This window comes from Anser cygnoides, chromosome 23, assembly GCF_040182565.1.
Source record: "Anser cygnoides isolate HZ-2024a breed goose chromosome 23, Taihu_goose_T2T_genome, whole genome shotgun sequence".
NCBI classification, from domain to species: Eukaryota; Metazoa; Chordata; class Aves; order Anseriformes; family Anatidae; genus Anser; species Anser cygnoides.
The window spans coordinates 5,967,460-5,984,734 of record NC_089895.1 but is presented as its reverse complement, the minus strand read 5'-3'; the positions used below and the strand labels follow the sequence as shown (position 1 = coordinate 5,984,734).

The window sequence follows — 17,275 nt, the reverse complement described above, 5'->3', positions numbered from 1 at the left end:
TCTTGTATTTTATATTTAATTGACTGTCTTCAAAAGGGTGCATTACAATTGGGGGAATCTGAATGTATTAGTAAGCTATGCAGGAGTTGTGCAAAATTAAACAATCTCTGTCCTACAGCAAGATTGAACAAGATACCTTATTGCGTGAGAGTTTCCAGAGGCTTTATCTTTCCCTCAGCACAGAGTCTCCATTAAGATTAATCAGTCACAAATACACATTCCAAAGGAAAACACAAATCATAAGAAATCTTCGTATCGAGTTAATGAATGACTCATCTCCCTCCCATCCCTTCCTCCTGTGCAAGGAGACAGCCCAAGGCAAATGTTCCATAAACCTGGACGTGACGAGTTCGGAGCTCAGTGACAAAGTTCCCCTCAGCTCCAAAAGGAACTCATTTTAAGGAATCCATAAGCAGAGCTACGGAGGGTTTGCAGGTTGGAATGACAGTGCATGGAGGCTTTCCAAGCACGGCTTTAAAAAAGTGTTCTGTGTGTCAAACAAATAAGCAATAAATTTAAAATATTGCAAGCATTACCAAGGGAAGGTGTTCCCACTGGTGCTGGTTTTGGTTACCAGAGGAGTAGCTATATTTCTTTATAGCCATAAACCCCAAATTTTGGAACTGTGCTTCTCAAATGGCTTTATCACTAGCTACTAAAATTGTCTTTTTTTTTTTTTCTTTCTTCCAGCTCCCCTTTCTGAAGAGTAGCTTAGTGACAGCCAATTCAAGCGTGGGGCTTGAAAAAAAAAAAAAAAAAAGGGAAAGAATCAGATTCATTCTTCTCCCATAAAAACCTGAATTCTAAATGTAGCTAAAGCTTAGCACCGAGTAGGAGCCCAGGACAAGACAATTTAAAGATGTTTTAGGAGTCTTCAGAGCACAGAGGACAGAGCCTGGAATGATAGTGCTGGAGACTTACAGCCTCTAATTAGCCATAGAACAGACTAATTAATCTCAATATAGCTGCTCTGATGGCAAGACTCATACCTAACTTGATGCGACTGATTGCAGGTATGCCACAGTAATTCAGTGGTCACAATCCAGGCAGTAGTACCCTGTTGTGTTGTTTGGAGGTGCGTGTTTGATTGAGAAACCAAAATAACTGCTTTAGATGGCCTTACAGCCTGGCCTTTCTGGACTCACTGCTGCTCCTTGAGCTCAGCTGAGGGCTGAAAGCTTTGGATTAGAGTAGCCTGCCGGGGAAGCAAATTCCCAAGTTTTCTGAGTTTTATGCTCTCTCAGACTGTTATCAGATCCCAAGGCAAATGACTCGGGAACTGAATCCTTCAAAGTCCAGCTGGGATCTGTAAGTTACTGCAGCAGACGAACTTAGCACCAGTGCCAGTGTTGATGAGACTCAAGAATTCAGCAGGCAGACGTGAACAAACTTTTCTCCTAGAGCACTCATCGACAATACTTGTCAGCCCTGGCCTGGCATGGTCCTGTTGTTCCATTCCTCAGAGTTCACCGACCAAGCTCTGCCACAAACCAAAAACTGGGAAAACTAGATTATTCTTGCACTTTGTGGAAGGCAGGTCTTTTATAAAGCATTTCCATGTCCTGGCCACAGACCAAGTGGGTTAATAACCTCTTTTCTTCCTCTTCTCAGATATCCTGGTGGCTTTGACCAGGTCTCCTCTGTGTACTGTACATTCTCTGTACATGTTATTCTTTCTCCTAGTGCTTTTACCTTCCATCCCTGAGATGCTATACTTCTGGGATGCCTAATTTGCAATACCTATTGAATACACCGGATGAGTTGGAGGAAAGCTGCTCTTTGCCAATATCAATGGCTATTGACAGTTTGTAATCTCTCTCTGAGTGCAGGTGCCCAGAATAAAAGGCCAGTGCAGTAAACAGCTGTGTCTTGAACATGCTCATAGGCTGCAAAAATACAACTGTATCAATTTAATAAATAGAGAATGGGAAATAAGCAAGCAATAGTGAGGATTCATCGGGTTGCTTTTGTTTGTTGTTTGTCAGGCATGTTTTTGTACAAGAGAGGGTAGAGATTTGGCATCTAGCAGTTGGATTGTTGGTTCCATTCAGCCAAACCAGATCTTTAAGCTTTGCAAGAACTTGACGTAGGACAGCCCTTCGAGGTGACAACCAGGACAGCTCAGCTGACAGTGCAGGCTGGGAAACGATCCGTGAGCTTTCTGGCTTCCTCTGCAGACCCCTCCATTTTATCCAAGTCTTTGTCCAAGCGAGATCCTTTGCTCTGCGGGGGATCAGTTCACTCTCAGGTCTGTCATGCTCTCTGTCTGTGCCTATATCCTTGGGCTTCTGTAGCTGGGAAGAACACAAAAAGCACAACGTCAGCCTCATCTACCCATTCTCCAAATCAGAATAAGTCAGAGACCAGATGACCCTGTGGTCACCATCACCACTGCTCTGACCTCTTATTGGGAAAAAAGATGTGCTTCTGCCCTGGCAGACAGCTGCTTCTTAGCTCCTACTTCAGCCTCTTGAAAATCCTTTTGTGCTTCATCATAGTTAAGTGGCTTCTGGGTAGTGGAAGGAGGAAGGCAGATGCCTTGTGCCTAAGTGGCTGTGTTTACCCTACTGTGTTGAAAAGTGAAGGGTAGCCAAGAGTTCAAAAGCCTAAAACTGCACTTCAGTGCCCATGCCAGCTTTTAGCTGTGTCCTCCCTGCCTCTGTCATTCCAAACCACCACGGAGTCCCCTGCACGCTTTTCCTCCTGCCTGCAAACACAAAGCCACTAGGAGGAGTATTGCTCTTAGAAAAAGGGGAAAAAGCCTAGCTTTGGGCAACACCCTCGGGGGTGGTAGCTGTGAAGAAGCCCTGTTGACAAGCTGGCTGATGAGCACAGGGCATTTCAGCCACGAGTGCTCCTCTGTGCTGGATCTCCACCACCCGAGTCCCCTTCGGGACGCTTTCCCCTGGTGAAAGGGCCCCAGGATCCTCCCTCGCACCCCGACTCACCTGGCTGCATGCGCACCATGCGGCACAGCCCCTTGCCCGGCTGGTTTTTGTACATGGGCTTCACGCACACTTTGTTGGTGGTGCCCGAAGGCAGGTCGGTGAGGAGCACGCTGTGGATCTGCGGCGACACGCTGATGAGGGACGAAGGGCCCGTTTGCCGCCGGCACCTGACTCGGTAACCCAGGACCTTCCCGTCAGCGGCGTCCCAGGAGGCTTTCAGGGTGTTGGAGCCCATGTCTTCGAAGCGAAGGTGCCTCACTTTGGAGCCCTCTGCAAAAAGAAGCTCCATGTTATTGCGTGACATTTGTACGGAGCAGTCCTTGCTGCTTGGCTCCCTGTTGCTCCTGAGGGGACTCAGGAGAAGGGGCGGCCAGCCAGCCTGGGCTTTCTCATCACTCTACGTCTCCTCACTGGAGAACCTCAGCCCAGTCAGTCCTTAACTTGTGGTACCAGCACAAAATCCTTCTGTTGGCACCGTCAGGTACTTGCTGGCCCCCTCCCACCCGCCTCCCTTTCAGCAGCGAGCGCTGCTCACTCACCTTCCTGAGTGCATGCTTTAGCTGACAGGGATTTCTCCTTTCCTGACCTGTAGATCGCAGTCACCGTCACCAGGTAGGTGGTGTTGGGGGCCAGGTTCTCCACCACAGTGCTGTTTTGCTTGCCATCCACCTCCAGCAGCTGCGCCGAGTCCCCGGGGAGCGGCCCGTACAGGATCTGGTAGGCGGCCACGCTGTCCGGTGTAGGAGCCCAGCTGACCTGGAAGCCGTGCGGGCTGGACTCCGAGATGAGAACCTGAGCAGGAGTGATTTCCTCTGAAAGCAGAGCAAAAAGACGGGAATGAGTACGTAACTCATGGCATCGGGGTGCTCTCAGGGGAGTATAATTGACTTGCAGCGTGTTTTGCTTCCAGGAGGTGGAAGAACTACCCAGCAAGTGGATGTTTGGAGTCAGCCAGGTCAGCACACGCCAGCTCAGCTCTAAGGGAATGGTTTCTCCAGCTGTGCAGCGTAGAGAGGGCACAACTACACAGCTCAAACTGCTCTTGCATGCAGGAAATGAGTATGTGATGCAAGTCCATCTTGACTTTGTCACCCCGCTCAGATTTTCAGCGTGCCGCTTTTTAAGATGTTGCTATAAATCTGAGTCAAAATCAGGTGCTGCCCCAAGCCTTCCCTCTCACGCAGGGATGCCGCAGCAGTGGTCACCCCAGCCTAGAGAAGCTCCTGTTTCCAGAGCACTGCCCTCCCCTAGCTGTGCCTGCAGCTCCTGCCTTCCTCCCCCAGGACAAGGGGCTCTGCTTTCTTCCAAATCCACAGATTTTAAGGTCGGAAGGGCATCTCCTGGCCATCACATCTTATCGCCTGTTCTGAGCAGGGCAGAACATCTCTCTAAGGAAAGAGTGAGCTGAGTGCCAGCAAAAAGACGCCTTCTCCTCGGTCTGGTTTGGCCAGGCTCCAACCTTCTGCCTCCCCCAGCCAGACCAGGAGGCTGCGGGATGCAGACCAGGGGCTGTCCTGCTGGCTTTACATCCGTGAGGCTCGGCACAGCAGAGCCTCCCACCTTGGTCATGACTGAGCGCATTTTACCTGCCAGGGTGGTGACCCTTGTTGTCTGGGGAGGGAAGTAGTGGACGTTGGATTCAGGAACAAGTGCCACCTCGTAAGTGGTTTCTGGTGCGAGGTTGCTCAGTGTGAAGCTGGTGTGAGCCCCAGACAGTTGCGTTGTCCTCTTGCCTGCCAGATTGTTTGTCGGGGCGTACTCCAGGGTGTAGTAGCCAGTTTCTTGGGAGAGGAGTTTGGGCCACATCAGACGGAAGCTGCTTGAGGTGATATCCACTGCGTGGAGCCGATTTGCTTGGATAACCCCTGGGAGAGAAGGAGAAGCAAGAAATCAGCAGTGGCATTTATATACAGAATACGGCACACCAAAAATACAGGTCCTTTGGACAGGAAATGGGGCCCACAGGGACACTGGATGACAGCAGAGTCACCAAGACTCTGAAAGGTTTAGGAGCACAAACCCAAATCCTCCAATCCAAGCACGAAGCTTCAAAACCAGAAAGCAAATGGAAACCGAGGTGGCAACGCTTGGATTTTCACCCCACTCCTACCCCTTGGACAAGGTCTTTTTGCTGAACGGAGCCCCTCCTACTGAACCCAAACCCCCAAATCTCATCCTGTAATGACCCCACAGCCAGGAGGAAGGGGCAGCAGCCTGGGACCATCCAGCACTTGCTGAGTTCATCCCGGCTGTAGTTTCTCCCCGCGGCGTCTCACAGAGCTCCGTTGTTCCGTGACATTCAGCGGTCAGAGGCGCTCTTGTGCTCGCCCCTCTCCGCCCCTGCATGCAGGCGTCTCTCCGAGGCCGGCGATACCTTTGTGCTCTGGACCCCCTGTGCCAGGCGTGGGCAGCTCTGCCGGAGCCCCACGCTTCTCCCACACCCCTCTGCCACCCGACCCTTCAGCCACGCTCGGTGTCCTGAGCCCAACCTGCACAGAATCGCCCTGCTCCCTGCCCAGGGCGGGCAGGAACACCCAGGACTTTGCGTCTAGCTCTGGGGAAGTGGCACAGGGAGGCAGAAAGCAGCTCGATTTTTAAAAGCAACTTGAGCCTTTAAGAACTGCATTTGCTCTGCGCAGTCTCACTCCTGAAACCTTCTTAAGGCACCCTCCAGCTCCAGCCCAAACACTTCGCAGAGTAACGCAGGTAGCCCTCGCCGGCTGCCCATCACATGGGGGCACAAAAATCTGCCCCAGATCTGCAAGAGAACAGTGGGCAGCCACTGTCCAGGCTGGGATAAGACCGGCTCTCCTCCTCGGAGCTGCTGGCATCCCCACCAAGCTCCCCGCACCGAGCAAAGCAGCCTCATTTTTTTCCTCTGAGCTGTTGCTTGGCTCTGGGGGAGGCAGGAGCGCTCCCCTCCACTGTGCCCCTGCCAGCAGCAGCGGGAGGAGGCAGCACCACGGACCTGGGGCTCCGCAGCCTCCTGTGAGCCCCACGACTGCCAGGGGCCAAGCCACGGAGGAACTGGGAACAGAGGAAAGGTCCCGGTGCCAAAAACCTTGCCAAAAGCTGCAGGAATGGAAATGAATGAGCTTGGAGGCAGGGCGCAGGGATGCTGCGAATAAATCAGGAGTATTAAAGTGATGGGGTGCAGCACCTGAGGGACGTGCTGCAGGCAGCCTCTTGCTGCCAGATTACAGATGCCCTGACCATTAAAGAGGGCCATCAACCCCAGGAAACAGATGCCCGTGGTTTCCTTCTCAGCCCCTCCACGTTGCTGGGAAGAAGCAGTGTGTTATCCTTTGGTGTTGGACCCGGGCAGTGCCCTCCTAGGAGCGCTCGGGGACAGCTTGGACCCACTTGCCTCCCACCCGTGGTGACTCACGCAGGATGAGCGTGGACACAGAAGCACCGCTCCGCGGCCGCGAGCTTGCTGGCATCCCATGAATGCTGGCAGGTCAAGATTAGACTTGCTGGAACGCTGCTGCTTTTATGGTGTGTGCAAGGAACACAGTCAGGCAGCAGATGAACCCCTTCTGCCCTGGATCCACGATCCCCTCTGCAGAACTTCAGCTGGGCCTTGGGACAAACCACCTCTGCTTCGTGTTTTATTTCCCTGCTTTGATACGGAAGGGGTGATACGTTTCAGACCAGAAATCTGCACGGGAAGCGGCTGATGTCTTGGGGCTGCTGGGCAGGTGGGCTCCTGCAGGACTGGGCTCAGAAGACGGTGCCAGAGGATGAAACGAGCCAGCGGTTGTCGGCTCTGCTGGCTGAGAGAAGAGCAAGTGGATGCTAGCACAGAACCTGATGTTATCCCAAAGGAACGCCTTGCTTTCACAATTTACACGGGTCCAGGAGCAGGACGGGTGGTGATGAAGGCTGCCTCCTCCAGGAAGGGGCAAGCCATGTGTGGTTTTATTAAGGCTAACTCAGGTGATGTTACTAATGCCTGAAAGCCCCAGCCCCTGGATTCACTTGGGAATTTCACCTTCCATGAAAATCCCACACTACTAGGTTTTAGTCCTGGTGGATGCAAAGAATGTTGCCCTGGGGCACAGAAAAGTATTTATTAGCTTTGCAGATCTTACGATCTTCAAGACAATCTTGTGCTGCAGTGATACGCAGTGGATTCCTCCTTTAATGATGCTGTTTTATACCATCGGGATTTGGGATGCACGAGAAGCTGAAACAGACATTTGAAAGGAAACATCTGTGGGTTTGTGTGGTAGAGCAGAAGGACTGCTGGTACTGCCCCATGCTCCTATGGGACAGTGGAAGGGAATGTGGTCCCTGGGCGTGATTTGCTAAATGGCACGGGCTGGAAATGGGAAGAAATTGCGACAGAGGGAGGGTTCTGCAGAAAGGGTTACTTGGACACGCCACAGCCAGCTCTGACGGACTCACACAGCAGAAGCCAAGAGGGGAATTAAAACAGGATCTCCAGCGGGGAAGAGAGCCTCCATAAAATGAATGGAAAGTCTGCAAAGTCCTAGTAACCCGCTCAGCTTTCCAAACAAACCCGGAGGCATCTGGGAGGCCGAGGCAGAGCCCCTGCTTTGCCATCACAGCCGCTCCCACCGCGAGGGCACTCGAGCTGCGCGGAGGACACGCATCACGCAGCGCAGCGTGCGGCATTCCTGCTGGCTCATCTCTTGGCCCAGGTCCTGGCTTTGGGTCTCCTTAGACCATTCCCCAGCTGCTTTAAAACACGGGGCTGCTGAAAAAGCAGCTCTGCTGCCTGATCTTGCTCTCTGCACAGCCACAGCCGTGCTAGCAGCGGAGAGCAGCTGCCCTGCTGAGCCCAGCAAGCTGGGCTGGGAGTTTCTGCGCTGGTCTGTACATCTGGCAGATGCAGAACACGTTACAACAGGGGATTTATGGAGCAAAAACATTCCTGTGCTACAGTCGTAATGCTGATAGCAACAACCATCATCCCTAATTGCTGGTGGTGAGGGAGCAGCGACTGCCAGCCTCTTGTAGGCAGGGGCTGGGTGCCTCGCTGCGTGCCAGCACCGTGCCTGCACACGAGGGTGCGGGCAGGGCCAAACCCTCCCCAGGCACACAGCTTCCATTTGGGGCGTGCAGTGCATAAACCTGCTGCTGCGGATCAGGAGTGCTGGTTTGGGGGGGCTCTCACACTGCCTGCGCCTGCTGCAGACTCCCAGAGACCACAGCCCAGCCCCGCCGTACCTAGCATAGCGTCCCGAAGCTCCTTCGTGATGATGGGCAGGTCGTCCACATCCACAAAGTGCAGGTGCTTCTCGGGAGGCTGGCTGGCAGCAGCAGAGAGCTCCAGGTAATTCCCCCGCCCGGTGCTGACGATGAACACCGTCACCCCCATGTCCTTCAGGAGCTGCATGGGTTCGGAGATGTCATCGGTGGAGAAACCATCCGTCACCCAAACCAGAACCTTGGGCACGTCCGGCCGGGCACCGGCCTCGTTGCTGAAGAACTTCTCCTTGGCGTAGGAGAGCGCTTGGCCCGTGTTGGTGTCGCCCATGAGCTGCTGGGTGTCGCGGATGGCTTGCTGCACCGCCCCACGCGACTGGTACCGGTCGAAGGGGAACTCCATGGTGGGGGTGGTGCTGATGTGGATGATGCTGGTCTGCACGTCGTTGGGGCCAAAGGCGAAAGGCCGCACGAGGTCCCACATGAATTCCTTCACCTTGGAAAACTCGTAGTAGGAGACGCTGCCAGAGCTGTCCAGCAAGAAGAGGATGTCTCCCTCCGAGTTGGAGATGGAGGGCTGGGCACCTGGCAAGGGAAGAGAAAGGGGGTGTTATTTTTTTTTGTTGTTCTCACATCTAGCGAAACCCCTCACCCCATCTCCTGGGTGGCTTTGCTTGGACTCATCTCTCTGACCACAGCTGGGCTTTGCCGAAGCCTTTGAGACGCACTGAAGCATTACTCATGGGTTCGCCTGTGGCCATTCACAAACCAAGTTCTCTCAGCACCTTTCGTTTTAAAGTACGTTACCAAAAAAAGCTGTTGGGAACAGAAAACTGGCTCCCGAGTCCTCTGAGATCCAAAAACCTGCATTCACCCTGGATCGATCGTGGTTCAGAGGTAAGGCTGAAGATGCACCGAGCTGTGGCGGTGCTCTCCAGGAGCAGGAAGAGGAGCATTGGCTCCCCGCTCTCCAGGCTTCGTTGCCAAGTTTGTTTTAAAGTCCTATTTAGAGGCAGCAAATCAAGCACAGGAGCCAGGGTAGAGCCAAAAGCAAACCCACGAGCCCAGCGCCTGCAAAAAAAAAAAAATGCTTCTAAGCTCTGAGCTGCTCCTGCCGGCGCTGACACCTCTCGTTACTCAGCACAGGCTGCTCTCGAGCACTTCGTGCTCCGAGCTGGATGCGGCCACGTTCCTGGAGCTGGGACCATTCCTGACACCAGCCAACAGCTCACCCCTGCCCCGTGCCAGGGATCCCCGCGGCTGGCCAGGGCTGTGGGCGAAGGTGCAGCACCCCCGGGGGAAGGAGCTGGTCCCAAGGAGGAGAGCGTCTGCCGAGGTCGTGGGCCTGCATCTCCCAGCTCAGGGCCACGGCAGCGTTTGAAAGCAAAGTGAGCCATATTTGGAAACGAAAGAAGCGATAAAGGGAGTTAATGAGAAAAACTGCTGGCTCTGCTCTCCCAAGAGAGACGGCCGGTTCTCCGAACTGGCTGCGGCTCGGTTCAAAGGCTGTGGTCCACACAGGCCTGGCAGAAAAATCCCTGATTCAAGCCAATGTTGGCAGGATGGGGCTCTCCCTCCTCCCCACATCATTCGTGCCACATCTTCCCTCGCCCCTCCGAACACACCTGCCTGCCCTCCCCTGCTGCACCCCTACGCCAGGGACTCTGGAAGGTGGCTGGGAAGGGGCTGCACACCCCCCTTGGTGCAGAAGGGTGCCCCACGGCAAGAAGAGAAAGCTATGAGGGTGTGGCCCTCTCCGTCTGACCCATTTTCTTACCATTTCAATTAAAACCCCGTGTGGAAGCACGGACACATAGAGGACTCCTTCCACTCTTGGAGCCTGAGAGGATTACAGCAGCTGGAATATCAGTAACGAATCTGGAATCCTTTTAAGCGCCACCCTGCTTTCTGATGGCTTTCGAGGCACAAGAAGGGAGAAAAAGCCTTGGACCGGTGACCTCTGGCAGCCCGTTTGGGCTCCTCCATCCGGGAAGGGATGGGGAACGCGGGGTGGCCGAGCGATGCAGGCTCCGGGCACAATGGCTGGGCACTGGAGCCACGCGCGGGAGCCAAAACCACAGGGCAGCGGAGAGCTGGATGGAAAGGCTCCCGTAAAATTAATTGCTCCGAGGAGACGGCTCGTGCAAACAGCTCTGCCCCTGCAGAGAGACACGCCAAGGCAGGCCCAGAGATAGCCGTGAGGAGCCGGGGTGCCGAGCCCCTCCAGGGGAGCGCGCCAAGGAGCCGCCACGAGACGGCAAACCCAGGGCAGGGGGAAAAGAGAGGGCAGAGAAGCGGCTCAGGACTGAGCCACGGGGGGCTCGATCCTCTTGGCCCAGACTTCTCGTGGACCTGCCGCCTACAGATGTGCAGCCGGGACGCGGGGGCCCCTTGCTGCTACGGAGAGCGGGGCAAGCCCAGGAAGGGGTCCCTCAGCTCGCCCCTGCGTGAGGGGCTGGCTGCGAGCGCAGACCCATACCAGAGCCATGACGAAACAAGGGGAGGAATCAGGTGGAGCCTCCAGAAATGGAGAGACCGTCGAAGTTACTTGGAGGTGACTAAGCGGGAGATGCCAGGAGGAGGCAGAAGTGGATGGCGGCCAGCTCTGCGTGACCCAGCACGGCTCAGCCCCGTGCTGCGGGCACACGCCCAGCAGCCCGGCACTCGGAGCGGAGCAGAAAATAAAAGCGAGGGCCAGCCAGCTTTCCCTCCGGCCCACGGCGAGCAGCGATGTGTGTGTGTCACATCACCTGGGGGCTCCAGGTCCCTGCCATGGGCTCCTCCAGCTCCTGCCTCCCCAGGGCAGCAGCGGCTCTGCTCCGAGCTTCTGGCTGCACGAAGCCCAGGCACGTAGCCACGGCCCTCTGCTTCCCCCTCCGCTGGAAGAGGTACAAGCCACTGACTTGGCTGGCAAGACGCAGCGAGAAATATTGGCAAGGCGATTGCCTCTTCCCAGCAAGAAATCTTCTGTCCCCGTTTCTCCCCTCTGCTCCCCGCTACTCCGAGCGGGGCCGTTTGTTTCCTGAGTGTTGCAACAAGCAGCTGTGAAGGCGGCTGGCCCTGGCAGGGCAGCGATCGGTGGCCAAAGGACATCGCTCACCAGTGGAAAACAAGGTCACGTGCAGCAGCACATGCGAGGGGAGCTAGGGATGCACCCCTCGGTGTGCCAGAGTGACCCCCGGAGGGGGGCACACGGGGGTGACAAACCCCACGAAGCACCTGCTAAGGGAGGAGAATCCCGACGGAGAGCCAAGAGCCAAGCTGCTGTCAAATGGCACTCGAGCATGCCCTGCAGCTGCGGGGCGCTGGGAGAGGCAGGTGTAATTCAGCATCCTGCGCACGCCGGTCTGCCCCGTCGGGGCTGGAAATAGCTGCGTGGGTTAGGAAGCTGTGCAGGGAGAGCTGCAGCTTGACACCGCCGGGTCCCGCCGGGGGGTGGGGGGTGGAAAGCATGGGTTGGCAGCAAATGGTTACCAAAGGCGAGTTGTGCGGGTGGGCAGGGTGGTATTTTGGGAGCCGTCTGTGCGGATGGGCTGCGATCAGGCCAACACCATCACAGCCATTTCAGCCCTGAATAAGGCGGAAAGAAATTCCTCCCCGACGGACTTGGTCAGTAGAAAGGATCCCCCCAAAATTCTAGACAAATTCTCACTGCAGGGATGCGGTGAAGTGCCTGGGCACAGCTCCGTCGGTCCCTTCGGGTCTCGCCTTTCAGTTCCCTCGTCCTCCTTGTTGTTCTTTGTCCTCCCTCCAACACAAACATCTCCCCCGTGCCAGAGGTGGGGCGGCGGGGATTTGTCACCAGCAAATCCCTGCCTTACGCAAGCAGCTGCTGTTTTCGAGCCATCTCCTTGCTTTTCAGCAAAAGAGCATTGGCTGCTTGGCTGGACACCAAAGGGAGATTCCCCACTTTTGTGGGGTTTGGGGATAGGGGACACCCACTGGAACCTCCCCGCCTCCTGCACCATCAGCCTGTGCTCTGAGGAACAAGGAATAACGCCAGGGCCCGTGCTACCCCTGCTGCCCAGCACAGGAGAAGCTTAGGGAACAGCAGAGAAAGCCTGGCAGCATCCTTTTGTCACCCTCCAGCCGGCACCCGGTCGATCGGCAGGGACCAGCCGTGCAAAGGAGGGTTTTGAAGGGGTCGATAAAGAAGCAAAATGTCTCCATGGAGTCCCGGTGCTGCCTATTTAAATGTTTGGCTTTTCCAGGAGGAAGACAGCCAGACTTGTGCGTCCTGCACCGAGACGCTGACAGGAGACATCCGCTCCAAGAGCTCCCCGCGCCCTCAGCTGGGACCTGCAGGCACGCCACGTGCCTGATTTGCGTGGGACTCGCAATGCGCAGAGCAAAAAGGGCTTGACAGCCAAAAAAGATCGCGTCCTGTCTCGGTTAACTACGTTTTAAATTCCACGTTTGTCTTCCCTTCTTACTATTTGGCCACGCAAAGCGACAACATCTCTCAGCAAGCGGAGCCCAGTGCGGAGGCCGAAGAGCACGGCCCGTGCCTCCCCGTGGGAGGAGCGCTGGGGAGCGGTGTCCGTGGGTCTTTCCGTCCCCAAAATGTAACACTGGCTGCTTTGCGACCCGTTTCTGCACTTTGTAGAAGTGCCCAACTCTTTTCTGCCAGGTGCCAGTGGCTGCACGTGGCAGAGAGGGATGCTGGCGTCTTGTTCTGCTGGTGCAAGTCCAGGGCGGCCAGGTGACGGCAGCCCACGTTTCGCTTACCCAAACCTAAACTACCGGCCGGGGGGACTTCACGCCGATCTGAGTCTGGACCCAGAGAGGCAAGTGGTGGAGCTGGCCACGCATTGCTCTGCCTTGCTGCGCTCAGTAGCCATCAGCCTACAAAAGCCAGCCATCCTGACCGCGTAGCACCGCTGGCCACCCAGCACTGCCCTCTCTTTGTCCCCTGCAGCTAACAAAGCCACCAAGACCCCAGGAAACAGAGTTAGGGCCGTGCATCCTCGTGGCTCCAATGGTTTCCCTCCTCGCAAGATGAGGCACACCACAGCAGCTCCAGGCAAGAGCCAGGCCGTGCCCAGGAGCCCCGCCAGCCCGGCTGTTTGCCCAGGGTTGCTTTTGGGAGCAGCCCGGGAGGCCCCCAGGTGAAAGCCGCAGGGAGCGGGCACCCTGCCCACCGGCAGGCTCCTTTCCTCTACGCGCACCCGGCAGTTTGCGAGCCAAAAGCAGCCTGTGGGTAACACATCTGGAGCAAGGCACAGCCCCTCGGGAACGTCACAGCTTGCTTTCTCACCTGCCCTGAAGGTCTGAGCATGGTTTGTAGCCTGAGCTGGGGAGGGATGGTGGGGATGACTGCTGCCCGGGCAGACACGGAGCACTGTGAGCACGCCAGAGGCAGCAGCACGATTCCTGCACCAGCCTGCATCTCCAGACCCTAGTATGTGTCACCCATGGACAGAATCCAGTCCCTGTAACGGGATCCCAGCCACAGCCACGGGCTGGTCTGCGCACCAGGCGAGGAAACAGCCCCCAGCAGCCAGGGCTGCTCCCCGGGGCTGAGGATCTGTCCCGCAGACCAGCAGCTCACGTCTCCTTTCACAGTGGATCACACTTCCCGAGTACAAACTCCAGGGAAAACCGGGTGCAGCAGCCCAGAGCAGCCCCAACCGCACCAGCGGGGCTGAGCAGCCCCTGCCCAGCACTGCCCAGGGACACGACATTCACCTCCTGCACGCCCCCCGCCCTGCTGTCAGGTGTGTGACACCAACCCACAATCGTTTCCCTGAGCAGCAGCCAACAGAAAGCATTGTAAGGAGGAAACACCAAGATTAAGTCGCAGAGACGAGGTGGAGGGCAACAGGAGGGGTACAGGATCAGTCACTGCTTTCACTTCTCTTACTCGGGGTGCCCCCTGCATGGGGACAGAGGGGTCAGGACTTGCCACACAGTTACACTGAACTCCGCCACCTTCTGATCCAGCTTCTTTGCCGCTGCTGGAAACGAGGGAGATAAGTTTTCTTTCTAACACGGCGATTTTAGAGCAGCTCTCCCTCATTCCGTCCCGGCGCCAGCAAAGCAACCTCCACGTATAACCACCCAGGCGTATAACCACCCAGCTAAGGCAGCGGCGTAATTTGGGTTCGGTTTCCACCCAGGAGGGCCTGGGGGCAGCGGTGGGGACGCGGCTGCGCGGGCACTCACCTCTGCCAGGTGCCTCCTGCCCCGCCGCCAGCTGCAGCCAGACACCGAGCGCAAGTGCTGCCTCGGCCAACATCGCGAGGGCTGCTCCTTGGGCCAGCTACCTTAAATCCAAAAGCTCGGCTCTGGGGAGGCAGACGAGAGGCTCGACATCGGTCATATTACATGCAAGGATCCAGCAGGTCCCGGGGTGCCGCTCGGACGCTGCTCATGCCGAGAGAACCGAACTCTCCTTTATTTTTCTGGGCTGCAGTGAGATCTCTGAGTCTTTTATTGCCCTTCTCCCCTCACCCCCGGGGCGCACACCCTGCTTGCTGCCGGGGATGGCTCGCAGGCAGCCTGCTTGCTGCTGGGCTGGGGTGCGAAATCTGCGCCTGCAGATAAACCACCGGCCCTGCGAGACACTGGCAGCGCTCCAGCTGCAAGGGGAAGAAAAAAAAAAAACAAACGGGAAAAAGAGAGAGAGAGAGAGACGCTCGGAGAAATCCAAAGCTGCTCTCTCCGCTCTGGAATGAGCTAGAAGAAGAAAAAAAAAAAACACGTATATAGAGGAAAGAAAAAGTAGCAAGGCTGGAGGAGTGCGCCCTGCCCTGGGAATATTGGCTAATCCTTTGGGAGGAGGCAGGAGGAGAGCTGCCCAGGTCCTAGCGCTACCCAGTGCGTCCCAGCCCAAGGCAGCAGCTGAGAGCACGTACCAAAAACCCCCACCAGCATTTACCCTCTCGTTATTTCCCCTAGAGGAGACTCTTGCCAATGTGCAAAAGTCCTGACCAAACCTTGCTTCCCTTCTCCTGCCTGCCCAGCCACCCACACCTCTGCTGCTGGCTGCTGCAGGAGGAGGTGACGATATTCCCCTGCCCTTTTTTCCCCACTTTTGGATCGCCGTGTTTGTCTGGATCCCCTCTGCCTGAGAGCGGGGAGTTTGTGTGGTTTAACCTGGCATCCTCGTCCCAGCCACAGCCCTGGGGGGGCTTCTGCAGTACGAAGTCCCGTGCTGCTTTTCTCTTGAATTTTTGCCACCCTGCAGGGGATAGATTTTTGCAAGGAAATAAAGAAAAAGAAAATGTTTAGCTAACTCCTATCGCCAGCAGTGGAAAAAACATATATGAATGTAGTACTTCTGGACAGATCCAAGACATTACTAGTAAGGAAAAGCTGGAAAATCACAGCTGGTTGTGAGGAGACCAATTGATCGTCATCTCCTCTAACATGGGGAGTGACCAGCCAGACAGGATAAAAAATAGCAAAGGAGGAAAGTTTAGAAGCCGGTGGGATTTCTGAAGCCAGTGAGCCATATTTCCCCCAATTTGATTTTACCTCTCCTGGGAGCTATAACAGAAAGAAAAAAAAAAGTGAGCAGGATTTCTGAGCCAAGGAGCTGTGCAGGACGGAAAAAATCATATCCAAACTCATCAAGCAAATGGAAAGCCTAAGAAATGAGATCCAACCGAGAAACCTCGGAGGCAGCCAGCGAAACGTCAGGGGCACTTGTTTGTGCTTCTCCTCCCAGCCCCGGTGCCGGGTACCCAGCGCCGGGTTGTATGGTGCCTCACACCCGGCGATCGTGGACTCAGGGGAAGGACTCAGCCTCAGCCACCGATTCATGCAGGCTGGAATAAGTGTTATTATTACCCCTGCTCTGATACCTACATCGTATGGCCTACAAGATCCCCTTGAAGAAGGCGCCTGGATCCTGGTGTGATGGCAGAGGTGGCCAAATGCTGGCTGCTGTGGGCCCCGACAGGGAGCTGTGCTCGTTTAACAGAGCTCATGAGGGCAGTAGGACGTGCAGGTGCTCCACAAGGGGAGCTGTCAGGATGTAGCCTCTTTCAACAAGCAAACTTTTGGGGGAAAATTCCACAAAGCAACTCACACCGTGAATGGTGCTCCCAAACTGCCTCAACTTCCCCGTCTGCAGTCACAGAGGACAGAGCAGTAGAAATTTCATGGGTCTGACTCCCAGTGCTCAACTATGGCTGGTGGGGACGTGGAGATGATTTCCTTTTATTACTCACTTCCCAAGGAACTCTTTGCATAGAAGGGTTGCTCATAGTTTCCTTTTCTGTCAATTTATCAATGTAAATGCCATTCGGCATCACACCCTGCAGCCTGGAGAGATTTCAGCTTTTATCTCCATAGAAGTCCCGCTAGGGTAGGAGGAAGCAGGAAAAAACAGCCTGGAAAATAATTAATCTTACACAATTTCATTTTATTTTTAAATGTTACTGTAACAGACAGATCCTGTTTCCAGTAAGGCTGGTGCATGCGCGCGCCGCTTCTTCAGGGCTGATGCACCCTGCCCTCTGAAGGCAGCGGCATCACTCCGGCTTCGTTTCTCTTTTAATGTGACCACAGCCTGGCTGCAGGTCTCAGGGGAGGCTCAGGGACAATTCGTGCTCATTAAAAACAACAAATCACCATATTTCAATTGTGGTAGCGCAGAGCTCCCAGGAGCGCCCACGCTTTGGTGTTTCACGGGTCGATCCCTAAACGTAGGGCCAGACACTCACAGAAACCCTCAGGGCTCAGAGGGCACCACGGGGAGGCTCGGTGGTGGCCGCAGCAGCTGGGACATTCTGGGGCCATAAACAATCTGCAGCTTCTGAAGAGATGCAATATCCTCCGAGGCACATCACAGCTGGAGCAAACAGGCCTCTTGGCACACGGCCGTTCCTCAGCCCTACATAAAAGCTTTTGTTTGGAGGGGGGCTTTCTCTATATATGGGAATTTGGAAATTCCCCGCTTGGAAAGGAAGTGGAGCAGCTCCAAAGGACTGGAAGGAGGACGGGGGAAGCAGCTCCCATCGACGTGCAGGTGGGCAGCTGGTCGTGGTGCCCAGCCCGGTCACCAGCCGCCTCCACCGACCCCAGAAGTGCCACCACAACAGGATCGGGCCCCACGCTGGCGGTTCTCAGTTAACAGCGTGTCATCCTGTCTCCAAGTCAGCTCTTATTTCTGTGAAGGCTTTGGAGAGGAGCTACAAAAATAG

General features: G+C 55.5%; 1 protein-coding gene across 1 annotated transcript; it reads right to left on the bottom strand.

Annotated features, from left to right (window-relative positions):
- On the bottom strand, positions 1-14,977 carry VWA1 (von Willebrand factor A domain containing 1). Its single transcript, XM_013194825.3, has 6 exons — positions 14,289-14,977; positions 8,145-8,708; positions 4,535-4,813; positions 3,488-3,760; positions 2,949-3,218; positions 1-2,294 (listed from the first exon to the last, which is right to left on the bottom strand). Exons 1-6 carry the CDS (start codon positions 14,359-14,361, stop codon positions 2,254-2,256), a joined length of 1,500 nt encoding a protein of 499 aa, XP_013050279.2. The 5' UTR covers positions 14,362-14,977; the 3' UTR covers positions 1-2,253.
- Between the last annotated feature and the right edge of the window lie 2,298 nt (positions 14,978-17,275).

Coding starts and splice junctions, on each gene's coding strand:
- VWA1 (XM_013194825.3), bottom strand. CDS start 14,361: ATGTTGGCCGAGGCAGCACTTGCGCTCGGTGTCTGGCTGCAGCTGGCG. Junction 4,814..8,144: donor GCTTCGGGACGCTATGCTAG/GTACGGCGGGGC, acceptor CTTCTCTCCCAG/GGGTTATCCAAGCAAATCGG. Junction 2,295..2,948: donor CATGGTGCGCATGCAGCCAG/GTGAGTCGGGGT, acceptor TGTTCTTCCCAG/CTACAGAAGCCCAAGGATAT.